The 23,023-nt window shown below is 36.3% G+C and overlaps 1 protein-coding gene across 2 annotated transcripts in view; it reads left to right on the forward strand.

The window, feature by feature from the left end:
• The first annotated feature begins 13,480 nt into the window (after positions 1-13,480).
• The window catches only part of LOC123522882 (uncharacterized), a 112,728-nt gene continuing 103,185 nt past the window's right edge, over positions 13,481-23,023 (forward strand). The window contains exons 1-3 of one of the 2 annotated variants that reach the window (XM_053547019.1): positions 13,481-13,629; positions 16,856-16,993; positions 21,123-21,247. In XM_053547019.1, the coding sequence (XP_053402994.1) occupies positions 21,154-21,247 (94 nt within the window). In that variant the 5' untranslated portion in view covers positions 13,481-13,629; positions 16,856-16,993; positions 21,123-21,153. The remainder of the gene's footprint in view (positions 13,630-16,855; positions 16,994-21,122; positions 21,248-23,023) is intronic. The other variant, XM_053547015.1, reaches the window with a different exon arrangement.

The following is a 23,023-nucleotide window of genomic DNA, read 5'->3' on the forward strand; positions in this document are numbered from 1 at the left end:
AGACGACCTGCCCACGGCCGCTTATAAGACAAGTCGTTATTCATTAACATTATCATCTAATGAGTCGCGCTTCTCAGCAAACATACCATTTTTGACAATTTTACGTAGGATATGAATAAATCATCGATGGTCAAAAATTAGATGAGACAGACTTTAGTCGATTCCAGGCAGAGATAGAGCCGAGATGGACTGCATGAACAGATAAAACAGACAAGTAATCTATTAAAGATATAATAAAAACTTCAGCATCATTAGGTTATGATTTAAATAATAGAATTCCATTTCGTTGAAGGTTGACAAGAAAATGTTAATTGCACAAGGCGTGGTCGCAGCAAATTTTAAGTCCCTCATTTAAGCCCCTTTTTATGGTGGCATATTTCTGCCAACCACATATCCACTTATTTATGTAGACAGTTTTATCATTATTATTATTATTATTATACCAGATTTATATAGCGCCCTTTTCATGATAAACACGTTCAAAGGCACTTTACAGCAACTGCAGCCCCACAGGACGCGAAATCATCCTCTACTAGTACAGACACAGAGCGATCTGACCAGGGACAGAGTGAGATAAAGCCCCCAGAACAGACAGAGAGAATTATTCAGATACAGACGTGTCCGGCTAACTTAGCCTAGCTCTTTTCGAATAGCCAGTCTTCTTTTCTCTAAAAATGTCACATATCCAGTTATTATCTGGCAAGTGGCAAAATTGCATGTTATCCAGATAATTATGTTAACAGGAAAAAACTTCCTGTTAGTTCCCACTTCTGCCATCCACTTATTCACCTAAATAAGTGGTTAATGTGAAAGTTTTCTTGATATTCAGTTAATATTTTTACCCAAATTGGTGATTAACTTTTCGTCCCCTGTACGGAATTGTCACGGTATAAAACTTGAATATTGAAAACTTGGGAAATGTATAGGCGGCCGCATAGCTCAGACGGTACAGCATTGGAACGGTATTCCTAGGCCCCGGGTTCGAGTCTCGGTCTGGCTGCACATTTTTCTCATCCTGTGACAGAATGAATGAGTGGTGCATTTGGCGCCCAACGTGGGGTCTTGACGGCATTACACTAGTTAGTCTCCGACGCCTGAAAGTACCCGCTGAAATTCGATGACGAATTACAAAATGGTGGGAAAATATGTCACGGTATAGAACTTGGATATTGAAACGGGGAGAACATGTGTATACGGTCGGGTAGTTCTGTCCGTAGATTATCGAAACTCTATTCCGAGGCCCTGGATTCGAGTCTCGGTCTGGCTTCATATTTTTCTCACCCTGTGACAGAATGAATCCCCTACCACCACCCCTCAATGATTGGTTTTTGATTTGGAATGATAAATATGCATAACTGTTATGCCCCTTTGTATATTTTCATTTAATCCGTAATGATAGGGGACGACTGCGGGATCTTGCCAATCATAACTGACTAACTGACAAAATATCAAGATAGGCCTACCTAGTTAACGAAAGTGAATATGTGGATGGCAGTAGTGGGCACTATCAAGCAGTTTTGTCCTATTAAGATACTTAAGTGGATTTTAAGCAGTTTTGTCACTTGCCAGATAATAACTGAATAAGTGACATTTTTACGAAAAATTTCGAGATAAATAAATGGGTATGTGGTTGGCAGAAATATGCCACCATTCCTTTTCAATGAAACAGCAGACGTAATAAAACCTGACGGACGCTACCGGAAATTTGGCGCATGCGCGATAGTTAAGTATTATTTTTCCCGCTCTGGAAATGACTTCATGCACGGCGCAAGTTGCTATTAAGGATAAATTGTCTGTAAAAATTACGATCCGCAACATGAGTTTATTGTGAAAGGAAACACCACAAACATATATCACATTTGTACCTCGCAGTCGGTATATCATATGTCATTAAGATATACAACAAAACAAGTAGAGATGAAAAAAATGTAATGAAATTCACCCGTCCTAACATAACTACGCACAAAACACAAACTCTGTTTTGCAATGTGCTAGACTTACGATTGTTTTATTTTGAGCATTTTATGTACGAGTACATGAATATATGATCATATTCTTTATAAACAAATACCAAATAGCATACAATATGCATATCAACTTCATACAAATAACATTATCAGATAATTATCTTGTATGAAAACGCATCATACACACTGTCTGTAATGCACAGTCGTCAACCTAGATACAATAGGCCAGATTAAAAACCAGAGATTAAAAAATCATTCCCGGCCTGGGAATGTAAAAAACTCTGGAAAACTGTACTACTGTATCTTGGTAGTATAAAAATAACAAAAAGTAATAGCCTTTCGTAAAACTAGACAAATTACTCATTATGTCTTGAGTATTGTTCAATTTTCAACAAAATGTATATCAACTTTGTCAAACCAGTTTATAAACTACATGGAGCTTACAAACTCAAAATATTTATTATAATCTAACAAAAATTCGAATTTGAATAAAGTAGAAGTGAAACAATCGTGGCCAAGCGTAGAACTGACTAACAACCGCGTTACCCGTCCTAATTCCCGCCACGTACCACCTGATCAATCACTGATCACGTGATCCAACACATCGGTGATTCGCACAAATAGTTGTGCTACACAACGTTAAGACATGTGTTCTGCGGCTATACTCCGTAACGCGCAGAACTTTATATAACTGCTATATATAAAAAGAAGCATCATGAAAGTGTAGGGCAGACTGTCTTACAATTTTTATCTGACCGAGAAAAAATCAAAAATGGGTAACTGACTAAAAACGATTAAATTATTCTCATTAAGCCGAAAACAGAAGACGGGTTCAATTATATAATTATGATTTAATGTATAATCATGTACGACACGATTTATATTGTAGCAAATACAAATTGAACAATAAATATTATGTTCCACAATCAAGCACATAGAGTAGTAATTAAAATACACAAAGAGCTGTAAATTCAAGAAACAGCTCATTCAAATTTCAATTCACATCTGATGCACCAAATGCATCTAATACGCCAACTCCCAGCCCAAAGAAAAGCAAAGCATAAGCAAAAAGGAAAAAATAAAATTTTAAAATGTTTATCAACAAGACAAAAACTAAATTCTAAACTTACAGATATTGGCATCAAAACACACTTCAAGATCTGTAAATATATACATACGAAAAAACACATTATATGAATTCTAAAATTTGTACTCAAATTGTCTGTTATAACTATACCAACCCAAATATCTAATTATCTGACCCAATTCTATGATGGTATCACTTACTACCACATATAGAAAGATCCATAAGGAGTAACTTACCTCCTAACATGGACCCCCTTTTCTCCAAAGGAATTTTATTTCCTTTAAGAAGACCCCCCCCCCCCCCCACCCAAAAAAAAAAGATTTCTTAGAACAGTTTCAAATAGCACTGTCACTTCAGAATTTCTTATCAGGAGTCACATACCTCCTTTAAAGACCTAACTGTAAAAGAAAGAATAATTTCTTTAATACAGGAAACCCACCCTCAGAAAGGTTGAACTCTTAAATGTAAATCATGTTATATAATATTTATATAAACTGTCTGTTACCTTATCACTACTTCACAATATATAAACTTTGATATAACTTTCTAAAAATAATACCATTTGTAGCAACCAGCCGGCAGACTATTACTCAACTTTATAAAATTGAATTTTACTTAATTAAGTGAGCCACTGTATTGATGAAAAAAAGCCTAAGACGACGTGTGCCTTCTAAGTTTAAGTGTAAACCATCCCTAATTGCAAACAAAGCTCTGACTGGTTGACCAAATTTGAAAAAAGGGCGAAAGGATGAAATAAACTGACAATGCCTTTCAGCACATAATGCCTTTAACTGAGTATTAATTGCTTTCACTTTCTGACCAGTTGTATCATAATCTAAAGGCCTGGGTAGAATACTAGAAAGTACCAAATATGTGTTGGAGTTATTACGGACAGAGGAGATCAAATCATTGTATGCGCTCATTATCAGACCCTCTGAATAATTTAAAATATCATTTGTACCAACATGTATTATGGTGAAAGGTGTAGAAATTAGTGATAAATCATTATTAATTCTGGCAGTGAGGCGAGTAATCCCTATCCCTGGAAAAGCCTTAACTCTGGCATGGCGAATACCTGTCACATGCTTGGCAATGGAATCAGATAGGATTGTAACTTGTAAACCTGTAAAAAAAGGAAGGGAACAAGCTATGAATTCCATTCCAGAATTTGAAATTACATGGAAAACATATTCTTGAGTATGGACAATTTTTCTTCCCAAGATAATTCCAAATAGTATTTATAAGCATCAGATTTCCAATCCCCTAATAATTGAATATGTTCTGGTAACACATTACGTTGAAAGGCTAATGTCGCAAATCCTCTACGAAAAGAATGCGTGGAAAACTGGGAAGAGTCTAAATTAATTTTGGTTATACATTCCCTAAACTTCTGTTGGAAAAGACGATAAATGATACATTTACCACCTGGTAATGAAAACACAGCTCCCCACTTATTCTCCAAATGTAATTGTTTTAAATTGTTGTAAGCTGTAACTGGACATAACACTGAAGGCAACTTTAATAAAGGAGATATGACCTTTCTTTCTCCAAACTGAATTGTTTTTGACCAGTTGAAATGTACAAGTAAATGATCATCAAAAACTTCAATGCTATCTTTATGTAAAAAATGTCCACTGATTAGGTCTTGTTTTGAAGCTGGTACTAAATAAGATTTCCTAGCAACCAGGAAAAATGCAAATAAAAAAAACACCAATACACTGTATCTGATGGTTCACTAAAATTAAAAATATCATATATATCTGTCAATATTTTAATGGTGGCTGGTTTTGCACGTTTAACAGTATGATGCTTTAATCTACTCAAGCCTTTTAAAGATAGATTTAGTAAATACGTATTTACATGTGATATCTCCATTCCTAATATGAAATGTAAAGTCTTTTCGCCAGCATTATAATTGCGTATGCTGTCAACTGATTTAAAAGTTCTACTTAAAAACTGTGCATATAGCTGTAAAGTGACAGTAGATGCCGGCAAGCACGTAAGATTAAAAAACAAACAAAAAATTAAAAAGGTCTCCCATTGAATTCTCAAATTCTTATTAGTACCTTGAGCAAAGGCTGAAGCTGTAGTCATTTTCAAGTCCTTTCTCAATGACTGTAACTCTGAAAACAAAATGAAACAGCTCCTATGTTACCAATCATGGGAAAATCTGAAACTGTCCTCATTAGCCTTTGTTTCACTTAAAGGCCCTGAATGAACTGTTAGTTTGTAGAATTCGTCTTGAAAGGACTGATCTAAATGCCACCTAGACAAACAATCTGATAAACGGTTTTCCGTACCTTCAATGTGACATGCTTTCAGCTGAAATTCGTTTATAGAAGCTAAGAAACAAATTTCCCGTAAGCATCTTTGCAAAAATTGACACTTTGCTTTGCCTGTATTTACAACTATGCAAGCTGCCATATTATCACAAAAAATGACTACTTCTTTACCTTTCAAAAGCGAACCCCATAGTTTTAAACACGCTATTACTGCTAACAGTTCTAGTCCACTGATATGTATTCTCAATTCTAATACGTATTTGGGATACTCACTATGAAAAAAATGAGAGCCAAAAACACCACCACAACCGGAAAGACAACTATCTGAAGAAAAAACCTCGTCAGCCTTTGACCACTCTCCATAATCAATTAAAGAGATGCCATTATATAGGGGAAGAAATTTCTCCCACCATACTAGATCTTTCTTAACCTCCTGTGGTATTGGGAAATATGTACCCTCTAGCTGATAACATTCTCTGAGCCAATTCAATATCCTGTTAATAAATACCCTACTTGAGCGTACACAAGCCCCTACAAAATTTAACTTCCCTAATAGCTTCTGTATTTCTTTTAATGTAGAACATTTTTTGTGTAACCATTCTTTAATCATACTTTTAACTTCAAGTAATTTCTCAGGAGTGACCTGCATAATCATATCTTCACTGTTGAACAAGATACCTAAAAAAAACATGATTGTAGATGGTGTTCAGGCTTTATCTAAATCCTCTTCTATACCACTATTTAGGAATATTTGCCTTAAAACTGAGAATGCCAATGGAGCAATAACCTTTCTCTCTGCACCTGCAAAATCATCCAAATAATTTAAAACTGCGAATCCTAACCTAAACATCATATAAGCAAAGGCATTAGTTACCCTTTGACATATATGTGCTGCTGATCTCAAACCCATCGAAGGTACAGTATCACAAAATATGTGATTTTTCCATGAAAATGCTACTAAATTGTAATTTGTTGGACATATACTGATTTGTCTGTAAGCCCTTCTTAAATCTAGCTTGTACATGAGACACCCTTGACCTTTAGTTTTGATTAAGGAAATGAAATCATCTATTTTAGGGAATATAAGTTGAACTTCCTCATTCAAATAACTATCTTTACTTATATAATCATTAATAGCTGAACCATCCTTTGGAAAACTAAGATCTAAAATCACTCTACGTTGAGAAGGATCTGACTTTGGTACTGTGTTGAGTGGAGAAATATGAATGCCTTCTTCAAAAGGGTTTTCTTTAAAAGGACCTATGATGGCTTTATGAGAAGCTTCTTTAACCAAACACTTTATCATCTGTTCTGGGAATTCTCTGGCTCCTTTATGATTTTTAACTTTAATTTGGTCAGACTGAGACTTGGGGCCCAAATAACCTATCGGAAAGCCATATTTCAGTAAATCACAAACTGATTTATCTTTATAATCATACAACATGCGTTTCATGTAATCTGTGTTAACTTTAGTGTTGACAGGAATTTTACATTTTTCAAAATTATATTTTCCAGAATCTTGAACTATTTTATGTATTTCTAATTTTTCTAGTGTGTCATACACCAATGAATTTTTTAACTGCTTACAAATTTTGCAACGATGATGGTGTTTTGTGAAGCAAGTTTTACTATCTGAATCGTTCTTAAAATTAAAGGCTCCTTTTTCTAGGGCTCTTGACCAATATTTAGGAAGAAAAGTGTCTACTATGCTGTCAATAGGTTTAGGTGAGTGTGCATGTCAGGCAGAGGAATGTGGACAGGCCGAAGAACATTCTGGATGGTTCAGCTCTTTATGATCTGTCTGCCAGCAGGTTGCACAAATATGTTTAGCAAGTCTCATTTTCCCTTTATGAGTTAACATATGCGACATTTTGTGTTCACATTTATTCCTTTGAAATTTGGAGCAGAACCATAAATTTTCAGTATCAGAACTACTGCCTACTGAAGTCTTGACCTTACTTGAACTTGAAGAATCTGTAGATCTAAATTTAGTCCTGTATCTTGACAAAACAGCATTTTCTACGTAATGAAATTCACTGTCCCATTTTTTGTGACCCAGTTCTATTTCCCTTAAGACAGCAGCATACAAAGTTCTGATAACTGAAAACTCATAGGCACTGCTCAAATACATGAGACGCTTTAAAAATTCTAATCTACCATTTCTTTCTTTTTTAGAAATTTTTGCACTAGAAATTATTTCTAATTCACCGGCTACAAATAAATTCATTTCTAACTTATTAAATTCAATGCTACGACTAACAAAATCAAATCGTAAGTGAGCTTGTGGATATTGTTGTTTATTCTTAACAGATTCAGACGACTTTGATTTGATTCCAGATTTTTTCTTTTTACTCTTTTTCTTCTGCTTTTTCTTTGCATTATCAGAACTAGAATGAAATGAAGTACTACTTGAATCGCTAGAACTAGAACTGGAGTCAGTATCTGAATCATCTGTGGAAGATTCAGAACTACTGTCAGAGTCATTGTCTATCACTCCTAATTTTTTGAGTTCCTTTTTGGCTCGTTTTTTAAGACCCGGGATATTTCTCAAAGTGTCTATATTGAAATGTTCCCTACCTTTGTCTTTTGTGGAACTCTGTTTCTTTGTTTCGGACGACGTATGGCCTCTTTTATGTTTCGTCTTTTTCTCCTGCTCAGTCTGTATATCTTCACTCGTACTAGTCGAAACCCGACTTCTACCGGGACTCAAATGTTTCTCTAGTTTTGACACGGATTTTTCCTTCTCTTCGACCTCCCGTCGTAAGTCTTCAATTTCCTTATGTTTTTGTAATTGTTTCTCCTTCTCTTTGAGGAGTGCTAACCTTTTTTGAAGCCTTACTTTTTCTTCTTCTTCTGCCAAAAGTGAAAATGAAACAGCACCGGAAATATCGCTTTGCTCATGGTCACCAGACGCAGGATAATTTTCATCTGGCGAGCGTTCGATGACACCTTCCTGGGGCTCCGATGGGAGTTCTACAATTTTCAACGGAGACCCTTTACCATATTCGTGTAAATGTCTGTAGTTCATATCAGCTTTTGGTCTCTCAGAACGTCTATTCTCTGCCATGCTTCCGTACAAAGTATAAAATAAAGTTCACAGAAGGCAAATAGCCACACAAACACATGTATACACCGTCTAATTGTCCAAATAATCCTGTATGAAACATCTTGCACTTCTTTTACATAACTGATGTGAATAATCTCCAAACTTTTTATAAACTATTTTCTAATGGCGGGCCACAGTAAAGACCCTCGGTTAATAAAACAATTTCAAGAACCGACTGCTACAACGACGTGTCAACAACTGTGAAGATATTTGGTAAGAAAAAAGTTCGTAACTATAGTGCGTAGTAATTTGTAAACAAGTACAAAACTAACCAATCAGAAAAGAGTTAAGGAAATCACTAGCATGATGTCATGTGAAAACAAGGACCAATAGAAGAGAGCGTTTCATTCTCATAATTAAGTAATTTTATTGTTGATAAAATGTAATAAACCGTTTAAATATTGACACATATATTTCTAAAATGAATTAAGCCGAAGGGAAAGAGAAGAAACAATAATATTCTAAAATAGTTTGATGGTTTAATATTTCTCTTCATAAGAAGGAAATGGTGGGAGGAATTTTAAGTCCTCGTGTTTAGTCTGGGAGAAATTGAATTTTCATATTTTGAGAAAATAGCACCTTAATGACATGAAAGATGCTTAGATACTTAGATGTAAAGAGATCCAACATCTTACACCAGTGTTAAAAATTAAATATGTATGACACTTCTTCTTCTTTTACGATAATGGCCTCGTTCAATTACTGATACATTTTGGCCATGCGTGGGTGGGGGGGGGGGGGGGGGGGGGGCGTGTAATATTGAAAGACTATCAGGTTTCCCAAGCTACTCAGTCCACCTAGTACTCCCTGACAGTTGGTGATAAAAAAGGTGCAAAAGCCTAACACCTTATAGCTCTAAGTGTAAAACATGTACATACATAAGCTGTTGTGGCTAGTGCTGATCTGAATCCGAAGAATGTTTCGGCACTGACTACATGAGATGGTAAGATGTTCCACTCTACCACAGGTTAGGGAAGAATGAGTACTTGTAGTAGTCAACTGTGGTAGAAGGTATTTGCAAAGCTAAGTGATTGGAGCGAGATATTGTTTAGGATCGACATCAACATGATTATGAACCATTCTATAAAATAATACCAACCTACTATATTTCCTTCTGGATTGAAGGGAGATCCAACTTAAATTTGTTAGGATATTTGTGACTGTGTCTGGGGTCTTGTTATAATTATTTACAACAAATCTCGCAGCTTGCCTCTGAATGTTTTCTAATTCATTTATTTCCTTCTGATGGCAAAGATCCCAAACACTGGAGCAATACCCTAAAGCTGGTCTAACAATGGTGCTATAGGCAGCTGTTTTTGGTACTACTCTTAGCAAAATGTATATTACGTTTTAAGAAACCAAGACGACTTTGACATACTTTACTAGATATTTTGTTTATATGAGGGGACCAAGCTAAGTTAGATGTTACTTCTACACCTAGGTAAGTAGCTTGACTGACAACAGACAGAGGCTGATCATGTAAGGTGTAGACAGTATTTACTGGTTTTCTGGATCTAGAAACATGCATAATGTGACATTTGCTCACGTTAAAGGACATCTTCCATTTCTGCTCCCATAATGACAGACTGTTAAGGTCCTGTTGCAGCTGAGCAGAGCTGAGTCTGTCTGTGGCTAAATTGTTTTGTAGATAGCGCAGTCATCTGCAAAAAGACGCACATTGGAAGATACAGAACCCGGTAGGTCATTTATGTAAAGCAGAAGTAGTAGAGGTCCCAGGACGGACCCCTTGGGGACGCCTGATATAACAGGAGCAAAGCCAGATGTTGCCCCATCTACCACCACCCGTTGTGTTCTATGTCCTAGGAAAGCTTTGATCCAGGAATATGCAGAGCCCCTGATGCTATAATGATCTAATTTTAATAAGAGCCGGCCATGGTGAACTACATCAAAAGCTTTACTAAAGTCCATGATGGCAACATCAACTTGGCTTTGCTGATTTAGCTAAGTCATGAATAAAACCTACAAGTTGGGTCTCACAAGACCGCCGGGCACGAAAACCATGTCCACCAGGATGTTAACTTTGTCTAAGTGATCCAAGATATTACTGACCACAATGTGTCCTAATCGTTTGCAAGCTATACATGTCAATGAGTCTTGTCTATAATTTGAAGCTTGAAACTTTTCACCTTTTTTAAAGATTGGTGTTACGTAAGCTTCAGACCAATCTGTGGGAACAGTACCACTATGAAGAGATTATTAAACAATATTTTGAGGATTGAAGCTATTTCAGTCGCACATTCTTTTAAAATTCTAGGTTTGATTTGGTCTGGACCTGCTTTTTGTACGGGTTTAAATTTTCAAGCAATTTCTTAACGTCATTTTCAGTTACTTTTATTCTGGGCAAATAGGCTAGGACGAAGATATAAATAGGCTAGGACGAAGATTTGGTAAGCTTAGACTGGGGTCATTTATAAATACTGAAGAAAACTGTTTAATATTTAAAATTTCTGACTTATCCTTGGCACCAGATTTCAGAGGGTGGGGTGGTGACCAAGGCAAGGTGGCGACCAGGTGTGGGTACACAACTTCACATGTTTATAATAAATGTTCATGGAAAAGAATGAAAGAAGTTTAATGAAGTTCTACCAATTGGTTGGTTTGTTATGTACAAATTTGTGGATTTTTAAACAATAAAAGGGCAATAACTCTAAGAAAAATTGACCAATTAAAAAATGACGGGCATCACCAAAGTATGTTAGTTCATGTTTATTTCAAGTTTCATGAAATTCTATCAGCTTGTTACTGAGAAATGGCTGGAGATGTGGATTTTTCATTAAATCAAGGGCAATAACTCTAAGGGAAACTGACAAATCCAAAAACACTTTACGGGCATCATCGCAGTATGTTGGTTCATCTTATTTCAAGTTTTATGAAATTCTACCAGCTTGTTTCTGAGAAATGGCTGGAGATGTGGATTTTTTCATTAAATCAAGGACAATAACTCTAAGGGAAATTGTCAAATCCAAAAAACTTGATGGGCATCATCGCAGTATGTTGGTTCATCTTATTTCAAGTTTTATGAAATTCTACCCGCTTGTTACTGAGAAATGGCTGAAGATGTGGATTTTTTCATTAAATCAAGGGCAATAACTCTAAGGGAAATTGACAAATAAAAAAACAACTTGACAGGCATCATCGCAGTATGTTGGTTCATCTTATTTCAAGTTTTATGAAATTCTACCTGCTAGTTACTGGGAAATGACAGTGGACGGACATTTTTGGGCATTTTTTTTATTAAATCAAGGGCAATAACTCTAAGGGAAATTGACCAATCAAAAAAAAAACTTGATGGGAATCATCACAGTATGTTGGTTCATGTTTATTTCAAGTTTTATGAAATTCAACTTCAACTTCAACTTCAACTTTATACTGCCATAAAATCAATACTGATTACACTTGGCAGGCGCTTGTCAGGAGCAGTTATTAGTTTAAAAGATATGTTATGTGCATGGGGGTTAAATGTATATGTAGCATATACATAAGTTGCAAAGATAAAAGATCTACAGATCTAAGGTTGAAAACAGTATACATCTGTCTACAGGGAGCATGAGTCAAGTCTACCAACAAAAATTGGTAGACTTGAACTTGACTGGACATATGTTGGAAGACTGTTCCATAGCCTGATGGTCCTTGGGAAGAAGGATGTGGCGTGGTAGTTGGTCTTAGAATGTGGAATTAGATAATTAAGATTTCTAGTAGGGAGGAGGTGATGGTTATCCACTACTACAAGATTGGATCTTATTTTATAGAACATGATCAGGGAGGCATGGTTTCTACGCTGTTCGAGCGTTTTCCAATTTAGAGTATTGATCATGTCTGTGACACTACTGGTGTAACTGTAGTCATTTTTTACATAACGGGCAGCTGACCTTTGGGCCATTTCTACATTATTTATTAAATATTTCTGCCAAGGACACCAGACTGTAGAACAGTACTCTACCTGGACGTATGTTTTATAAGCAGTTTCTTTGACCTGTGTGTTATTGGTTTTGACATTTCTTTTAATGAAGCGGATGGTATTATTGGCCTTGGAGGTGATATTGTTAATGTGGGGGCCAGTTGAGATCCTTGCTTATAGTAACACCTAAGTATTTGGACTGGTCTGCTGATTTAAGTAGGGTATTGTGTAACCTGTAGGGGTAAAGGATACGTTTTCTTTTCCTATGTATCCTAAGGATCTCACACTTATCATGATTGAACTCCATGGCCCAATCCTGTTCCCATAACTCTAATAAGTGCAAGACATGCTGTAAACTTTCTGCTGAAGACTGAGATGAGATTGTAAGGTAGACGATAGCTCATCAGCGAAAAGGCGAACCCTACTTTTGACACTATCGGGCAGGTCATTAATATATGTAAGAAAGAGGCAGAGGCCTAGGACTGAACCCTGGGGAACCTCTGAGAGAACTGGTAACCTATCTGAAGACTTGTCTTTGACAAGAACTTGTTGTAGCTTATAACTTAAAAATGATTTAATCCATGATTTGACCTTGTTATCTATGCCTAAACGTTTAAATTTATGGACTAGCTTATGGTGATCCACCTTGCCGAAGGCTTTGCTGAAATCCATAACAATGACATCAGATTGATGGCCTAGGTCTAGGGAGTCAGCAATTTCTATTGTGAAACCTATGAGTTGGGTTGCCGTGTTTTGACCTGAAACCATGCTGCTTTGGGCTACAATAAGGATGTTGTAGGAGTCAAAGTAGGCCATTCTACCTGCTAGTAACTGAAAAATGGCTGTGGACGGACGCACGACAACACGCACGGACGCACAACGCCATTTCAATAACCCCCTCATGATTTCATCGGCGGGTGATAAAAATATAGGTAAGACGAAAAATCCATTTCGCGAAATGGACTCCATTTCGTACTATATTCCGTCACAATTTCTCTAAAAATAGATCTATGCAATCGCTGGACTGGTGCTCATGTTTATTCTCTATTGTTAAATATCGTAGAGCGATGATATTGCAACCAGTCTGGAATAAGGCTATATCCGGTGACGTGACGACATTTTAGGTAGCAGATGGCGGTTTTTTCTAGTACTTCCGACTTCCGAGCGATGTGGCCAAGTCAGACGGCTTCCGATATCTTACGAGATGCAGACCTGAAAATAAAAAGATACCCGTTTACATCTTACTTGAAGAAGAAATAAAATACATAGTAAACTTCATACAAAGCATAGATTTTTAAATCCACAAGCCACCTGAAAGATAATTTCAGCCCGCGAAAATACATGACATTTCAGCCCAAATTAGCCATATCTCCAACTGGCCTTAAAATGTTAGGGGAATGGATAGAGACAAATGGCCACTTGCATTCTGTACTCAGTTTCAAGTATTACTTGCAGAGCTGGACAAAAATACCTGTCAACCGATTACTTTTTTCACTATTTTCAACTGTGTGAGGCCTATATGACATTTGACAGTTCACGAGACGCTCAATGCTGATAGTGGCATATATGCATTTCAAGCAGTTATATGAAAATGATGCCATCAAGCTTACATTCGCATCTGCCAGAATTTCTGCAACATACCATTCTTAAACTTGTTAATCACAAACTCACATCAACAAATATTTCAAACATCAAAACTGCCTTCACTTCAAGGTTTTATCTCTAATGACAGATTTTGACCCTGGCCAATTCGAATCTGTGGCTGGAAACTACCAACTGCTACCTTAGTAAGTATCGTCAACTGACATTGTAGACTGGTCCCCTGCGAACTTCCTGGCATGATTTTTATAGTTAATGAGCTCATAATAGTGTAAATACCATGTGACATCACCATGGCGAGTGCACATTATTTTTTACGTAAGGTTTTTCCCTAGGAAGGATCGAAGTGTCCAGGGGTAGACAAGCTTACTGTCGCTGAGTGGCAGCTTTTTAATTTCTGACTTTTGCAGCCACCGCAACAAGCCAAAGTACAGTGTATGTCAAAAACCTGGGATCTGCTGCGAGCAAAAGTTGCTTGCAACTCGAATACATGAATGGAAATTATTAAACACCATGAAATATATAGCATGTCTACGAAGAAAGAACCTTTTTCTCGCGATCTGCACCGATGATACTCTTGAAATACACAGCATTACCTTATTCCAGCCATAAATCCACAGCTATCCCGCAGTATTGACCTTGTTTTTCAGCCATGATATTTTATAATCCTTATCGACCAATTAGAAGACACGCACTTTACAACATTTACATTTGAATTATTGGAGAATCTTTGGAAACCTGTACGCTGAATTCTCATTTTTTACGTCATTGTGTACTTAAAAGAAGTGAACGCGAAATATGATGTTAACTGTGCATGCTGTGTTGTTTATTATTTAAAGCGTAAGAACAATATACAAAAAAATATATATACATAAAATCAGCCTAGAAAATATACAAAGTCACTTTGTCTATGAATGCAAACTTCACAGTGTGTAGTTAAAGTTACTGTACATATTTTTTTTTTCAGAACGGCCCTCCTTAAACAATTTTCAGATCCCGCGATTGTTTTCATGTCACTGTCAGTAAATGAATCTACTAAGCTTCCTGGGTTGGCAAATATTAAGACCAGTTAAGTAGGGACTATAATTTATGGGCGTATTTATTGAAAGGCTGAAAACCAGAGGAGCTTACACCTGTGTCGTCCTGGGAAGACGTAACATGGTTTCAGACTTGAGAAGCGATCACACGTTTAACCGCATTACACTTTTATTTTTTAACTAAGTTAGTTTTGATGTTTTTTTGGAGAGAGAATTCAATAAAATACTTTCATAAATATATTACTTACGAGAAGAATATACATATTAAAAACATTAGCGCAAAAATATTTTATACGAGATTGAAATTTGGCTAGCACGCGGGAAATTTCCTTTGATAAGTTGAAAGTGTTAACAATGTATGTCTCTAATCAACTTGATTTTATATTGTTGACCGCGTAATGTATGATGGTGACACGTGTTACCAATGTACTAATTAGACTAACGGGCTCTAACAAACAAGCTCCTTTCTGTTTTACATTGACACAGTAATATATATATATTTAGTTGTTTTTTTAGCTCACCAGAGCCAAAGGCTCAGGGTGAGCTGTTCTGATCACTCACCGTCCGTCGTCCATCCGTAAACTTACTTTAAACGACATCTCCTCATAAACCGCTAGGCCAATTTCATCCAAACTTCACAGGAATGTTCCTTGGGTGAAGCTCTACAAAAATTATTCAAAGAATTGAATTCCATGCAGAACTCTGTTGCCATGGCAACTGAAAGGAAAAACTTTAAAAATCTTCTTCTCAAAAACCAGAAGCCCTAGAGCTTAGATATTTGGTGTGAAGCATTGCCTAATGGACCTCTACCAAATTTGTTCAAATCATGACCCTGGGGTCAAAATTGACCCCGCAGCAGGGGTCACTTGATTTTACATAGGAAAATCTTAAAAAATCTTCTTCTCAAAAACCAGAAGCCCTAGAGCTTAGATATTTGACATGTAGCATTGCCTAGTGGACCTCTACTAAAACTGTTCAATCGTAATATTTTGACCCCGCCCCAGGGGTCACTTGATTTTACATAGGAAATTCTTCAAAAATTTTCTGAAAATAAACCAGAAGGCCTAAAACTTAGATATTTCACATGTAGCATTGCCTAGTGGACCTCTACAGAAAATTTTCAAATCATGACCCCCGGGGTCAAAATTGACCCCGCCCCAGGGGTCTCATGATTTTACATAGGAAAATCTTCAAAAATTTTCTAAAATTAAACCAGAAGGCCTAGATCTTAAGATATTTGAACTGTAGCATTGCCTAGTAGACTTCTACAAAATTTGTTCAAATCATGACCCCCGGGGTCAAATTGACCCCGCCCCATGGGGTTACTTGATTGTACATAGAAAAATCTTCAAAATTTTCTAAAAATAAACTAGAAGGCCTAGAGTTTAAATATTTGACATGTAGCATTGCCTAGTGGACCTCTACAAAATTTGTTCAAATCATGACCCCCGGGTTCAATTTGACCCCGCCTCATGGGGTTACTTGATTGTACATAGAAAAATCTTCAAAATTTTCTAAAAATAAACCAGAAGGCCTAGAGCTTCTAAGATATTTGACATGTAGCATTGCCTAGTGGACCTCTACAAAATTTGTTCAAATCTTGACCCCCCCCCCCCCCCCCCCCCCCCAGGGTCAAATTGACCCCCGCCCCAGCGGTTACTTGATTGTACAAAGGGAAATCTTCATAAATTTGTTAAAAATAAACCAGATGGCCTAAATCTTAGATATTTGATATGTAACATTGCCTAGTAGACTTCTACAAATTTGTTCAAATCATGACACCCCCCCCCCCCTGTCTTTTGGACAGCCTTTGTTTCATTGGCAGTTATGATTATGCTCTCTGTTTTTGCCATTTCAGATCGACTGATGCAGCATTGTGAATTTGTGACAATTAATTGGTTAATGTGCCAACTTGCTCTTACAACAACTGACTGAAAACAAAGCAGAGTCTCGCAGAATTACATACTTTAATTTTGCCAAACTATTGAGTTTTATGGTAAGGACTCTGCTTGCTTTGTTACATTTTTAACTCCTTGTGAGCTTCTAAGCAAAGTCTATACTCTATACACTTAGTCAAAATTCTTACTGGCCGCCTGGTTCTTGATCTGATGAACCAAATGTTTAATTATTTAAACACATTTAGCTCACCTGAGCAAAAAGTGCTAAAGGCGAGCTATTGTGATCAATCTGTGTCTGGATACAGTCCAGAGTCATCTGTCATGCATGTCGTCAACAGTATGACTGTTAACACTCTTGAGGTCACAATTTTGGCCAATTCTTAATGACACTTGATCAGAATATTACACCGAATAAAATCTTGCATATGTTTGTTACTGTGTCATCTGGGTTCAAAGACAAAGTTACTAGGTCAATAAATTGAAAACCTTGTTTGTACTCTAGAAGTCGCATCTTATACCCAGAAATTTTTCATAATGTTAACTTTGTCTTTGTGAAATTACGGTCAAGTTTGTAACTGGGTTACCTTAGGTCTTTAACAAGGTCAATAGGTCAAATCATGTTAACATATTTTTTACTTGGTCATCATAAATCTTTGTCAGAATATTTGTATCTATGAAATATAGAACAAGTTTTAAATTGGATTAACTGAGGTCAAAAACTAGATCAAAAGGTCAAATCACGGAAAAGCTTGAACTCTCTAGAGGCAACATTTTTGACTTGATCTTTGTAAAAATAATTTCAGAATGTTGGTCTTTATGAATTTTTAGATAAGTTCAAAAATTGGTTTACCTGAGGTCAAAATCTAGGTCACTAGGTCAAATAATTAATTAATTAAGTAGAAGCCACATTTTCTGTTTGATCTTTATAAAAAAAAATGTCAGAATGTTTGTCTCCATGAAATAAAGGTCAAGATCAAAACTGGATTACCTGATATCTTAAGTTGATTACTAGGTCAAATAGAAAAACCTTGTTTATTCTCTAGAGGCAACATTTTCATCTTATTCTTCATAAAACTGTATCAGGATGTTTGTCTTTACAAAATTAAGATAAATTTTAAAACTGGGCTATCTGACTTCTAAACTTCACTAACTCAGGTCATAGGAGAAGCTTGTTAACCCTCTGGAGACAACATTTTTGACTTGACCTTCATAAAAGCTTGTCAGAATATTTGTTTTGAATCACAAACAGCCCATGAACATACTACTAGTATATTCATCATAAATATCACAATTCATGCAAATATTATTGCCTTGCTTTAAAGTATATTAACTTAATGGTTGTTTCAAAACAGTTCCCCAGCAGTTCTGTCAAACTTAAAAGATGTCTTACATAAAATATTTTGAATTGACAAGTTTGTTCACTCTCAAGAAAAACTGTTCACATGAACATGAGTTCTCAGACTGCATATTGGTAATAGAAATAATACATCAAATTATGACTTGTTAAGATAATAGAGTTTTACTATTAACAGGTAGATATATTAATTTTTGAGACTAAAAAACATCTTTTTGTAGTTTATATGAAGTATTGAAAGGTGGGAATGAATACTGAAAAAAATAATGTAGAAAATAGATTGAGTTTTCATTATGTCCAGCAGAGTTAATTTCCTAGTTAGAAATTACAACAAACATGTAGCAAATACTAGTTTTTTATGTGTACTACAAATGTGAATCACAGTTTTCAATAGTTTTCAAATTAGCTGATTTTTAAATCCACAAATATAGCGGAAGTAAAAACTCTGTTAAAGGCCCCTTGTACAGTAAAAAGTCCACTCAACTATTACAAAAGTCACAAAATAAGTAACACCACAGATAAAGGGATCTGGCCCAGTGGTTGGGGTTGCTGACTGGAAATCACATGCCTATCATCTTTATGGGTTCCAGCACCGCTGGTTAATCATATGAATTTAAGATGCTATACAGTTTGCTTGTAGAAAGTTAGTGTATCTACCCAGGTGTCCACACATACCTGGACACCTTCTGTCTTCCTTTTCAATTGAAGCTGAAAAAATGCCATATGACCTTTACTGTGCGGTTATGAAATAATTAATTTCTATCAAAAGGCAAAAGGCACCCCAGAGGTATATTAACACTTGGTACTGACCTGCTAACCCCATCTAAATTTTATGTTGATATATTTTCTCTCCATTTCATAAGTTTCTCATTAGTTAGAATATTTACTGTGAGGATCATTATACAGAGGCCCATAATTTATGTGCCCAAATTGCTTGCCTGAAGAGGATCTTGACCTTTTGACCAAGATTTTTGAACATACCCATTTAGCTGTTCCTTAAAAGTTCTATAAAGGTTTCTAAATTTTTTGTAGTGATTAGGGTTGGATACCGGTTCCCGGTATCGGTACAATACCGAATAATCACTTCGAAAAGTACCGGTATATACCGTTTCGTAAAAGAACCGGTACCGATTTCGGTATTTCCATAAAAGTAAAAACAAAATTCTTACAAAATCTGCTGCAAAATAAAGCAGAAATTTAAGCAAATAGCGTAATAACGTGATCGACATTGTTTACTGTGATACCGCTCAGAGTAACCTCCCTTGACATGGAGAGCCAACCGTGCGAATAGTTTCGTATGCTAAATATTACCTGAAATACTTCTTTCCCCGTCGTTTTAAACAACGTAAACCAATACTTAATTTCAAAATATATGACACTATTTTTCTTTGTAGTTTTCTTTTAAAACCAATGAAAAAAAAATGATGTAAATAAAAAATTACGAGACTAAGCTGTAACCTACGTAAACAAATAATCGGTTTTCGCGAACCATTAGAAATAATGTTATTGTTGGAATGTTGGTTGTTTCACGTGTTTTGAAGGTTGTTGTTCAATTAAAAATGTGTTGCAAAGTGTTTCACTTTAAAAACATTACTAGTCAACCTAGTAGAATATTATCATGAGTGAGAATGAGTCTGACTTGTTAGAGGGGTACTTTGAAAGCTAATAAGTGTTCAGTTTATCAGTTCTAGACAGTACTGAGCTTTAAAAGCATTACTACAGTGAGTGTATTCATAAATTTAATTGCATAGTGAGCGAGGTATCTGCTCTAGATTTTTATTTTGGAAAACTAGTCTGTAAGATATGTTTATTTTTTACTCTTTCATAATCTAATACATACAACATTCCATTAACAAACTTAAAATGTTTATTTAACACAGCAAATTTTCATGTATATCTACTTACATAGGTGTATATAATACTAAGCAAATCATTGCTTATGTAATGTACTACAAAGCATGGTATCGGTATCGGTATCGTTAGAAATACCGTATCGTTTCGTTGGTATCGGTATCGGTATCGGACCGCTTCGTCCTTAACGATATCCAACCCTAGTAGTGATGGCACAAAAATGCATGAATGTTTGAACACACGATAGAGAGGTCAAACCTAGGTTGCTTGAGATTAAGTTTGGTGAAGATCCATCAAACGGTGATGACAAAAAGTTTTTTATGCCCCCAAAGGGAGGCATATTAGTTTTCAACTGTCCGTTCGTTCGTTCGTTCGTTCGTTCGTTCGTCACAACGTTAACTTTTTGCATGAAGGCAGCGTTAACTTTTTGCATGAAGGCACTTTACTCGCGAACCACTGCACCCAGGACCTTCAAACTTCACATGCTGATAGTACTTATTGAGTACACGACCCCTATTGACTTTGGGGTCACCAGGTCAAAGGTCAGGGCGCTGCTTGGGCATTTGTCACCATTAGTGACAGCTCTTGTTTAGCTCTGCAGTCAAGCAGAAACATTTGAATTAAATTCCGAAAGATCCATCAAAGGATGCTGCAGACCAAGTGTAAATCAGTCAAATGTTTTGTAAGAAGGAAGTTGTTGAAAGGTTTTTCTGTCTTTAACTGGCAGCCCTTAAAAGGACCAAGCAGAATCATTTGAACAAATTCGAAAACCATTCACCTATGAAAATATCTCAACTTGCACAAAGTTCAGGTGAGCTTAAAAATGAGAGACTGAAATAAACTGGGTCTTGTACTGCCATTAATTTACTAACAGCCTCATTGTGAGGTACTACCACAAATTCATGAGACAGGACTCGTGTAATGCACATGATTTGATAGTCGCATTCAAGAAAGTCAAAATAACATCTTCATGCTGGGTCAGCCTTAATACCAGTTTTGTGATGTCACTGCTTCTCATTTAGTTTTTAGGTCTCCTTTTCAAATAAATGTGATATGGCATGTGCTGCTGAGAAACGTGTTGAAGACAGTGTGAGCAGTGAGGCAGTCGGAGTTTGTGGAGATGATTATTTTGCAGTTCATTTAGCAGGTAAGTGTAAGAGGAATTCAAAAATTGAATTTGAGTATCATTCCTTAAATAACGATAAGTTGGTTTGTCTTATTCACTAAGTACATATGTAATTTGTAAACAATCTTTTAAGGTATTAGATCACTAATAGAGAACCTCCTTTTTGAAGAGTATTCAATTCCTACCATAAACCTACTTTTACTGCAGTTCTTAGGGTTCGTAGGTTCAAGCCCTACTGGGACCAAATATTTTTTCCCTTATTTTCCTTTTTAGCTCACCTGTCGCAAAGTGACAAGGTGAGCTTTTGTGATCACGCAGCGTCCGTCGTCTGTCCGTGCGTGCGTAAACTTTTGCTTGTGACCAATATAGAGGTCACATTTTTCATGTGATCTTTATGAATGCTGGTCAGAGTGTTCACCTTGATGATATCTAGGTCAGGTTCAAAACTGGGTCACGTGCGATCAAAAACTAGGTCAGTAGGTCTAAAAATAGAAAAACCTTGTGACCTCTCTAGAGGCCATATTTTTCAATGGATCTTCATGAAAATTGGTCAGAGTGTTGTTCATCTTGATGATATCTAGGTCAGGTTCGAAACTGGGTCAACTGCGTTCAAAAACTAGGTCAGTAGGTCAAATAATAGAAAATCCTTGTGACCTCTCTAGCTGTCATATTTTTCATGGCATCTGCATGAAAATTGGTCAGAATGTTCATCTTGATGATATCTAGATCAGTTTCGAAACTGGGTCACGTCCGGTCCAAAACTAGGTCAGTAGGTCAAATAATAGAAAAACCTTGTGACCTCTGTACAGGCCGTATTTTTCATGGGATCTGCATGAAAATTGGTCTGAATGTTCATCTTCATAATATCTAGGTCAAGTTATAAACTGGGTCAACTGCGGTCAAAAACTAGGTCAGTAGGTCAAATAATAGAAAATCCTTGTGACCTCTCTAGAGGTCATATTTTTCATGGGATCTGCATGAAAATTGGTCAGAATGTTCATCTTGATGATATCTAGGTCAAGTTTGAAACTGGGTCACGTCCAATCCAAAACTAGGTCACTAGGTCAAATAATAGAAAAACCTTGTGACCTCTGTAGAGGCCATATTTTTCATGGGATCTGCATGAAACTTGGTCAGAATGTTCATCTTGATGATATATAGGTCAAGTTCGAAACTGGGTCAACTGCGGTCAAAAACTAGGTCAGTAGGTTTAAAAATAGAAAATCCTTGTGACCTCCCTAGAGGCCATATTTTTCAATGGATCTTCATGAAAATTGATGAGAATGTTCACCTTGATGTTATCTAAAACAATTTTGAAACTGGGTCATGTGCGGTCAAAAACTAGGTCAGTAAGTCAAATAATAGAAAAACCATGTGACCTCTCTAGAGGTCATATTTTTCATGGGATATGCATGAAAATTGGTCAGAATGTTCATCTTGATGATATCTAAGTCAAGTTCGAAACTTGGTTACGTGCAGTCAAAAACTAGGTCAGTAGGTCAGATAATAGAAAAACCTTGTGACCTCTGTAGAGGCCAGATTTTTCATGGGATGTGCATGAAAATTGGTCAGAATGTTCATCTTGATAATATCTAGGTCAAGATTGAAACTGGGTCACATGCAATCAAAAACTAGGTCAGTAGGTCAAATAATAGAAAAAACTTGTGACCTCTCTAGAGGCCATATTTTTCATGGGATCTTTATGAAAGTTGGTCTGAATGTTCATCTTGATGATATCTAGGTCAAGTTTGAAACTGGGTCAACTGGGGTCAAAAACTAGGTCACTAGGTCTAAACA

This window comes from Mercenaria mercenaria, chromosome 1 (assembly GCF_021730395.1).
Source record: "Mercenaria mercenaria strain notata chromosome 1, MADL_Memer_1, whole genome shotgun sequence".
Lineage (NCBI taxonomy): Eukaryota > Metazoa > Mollusca > Bivalvia > Venerida > Veneridae > Mercenaria > Mercenaria mercenaria.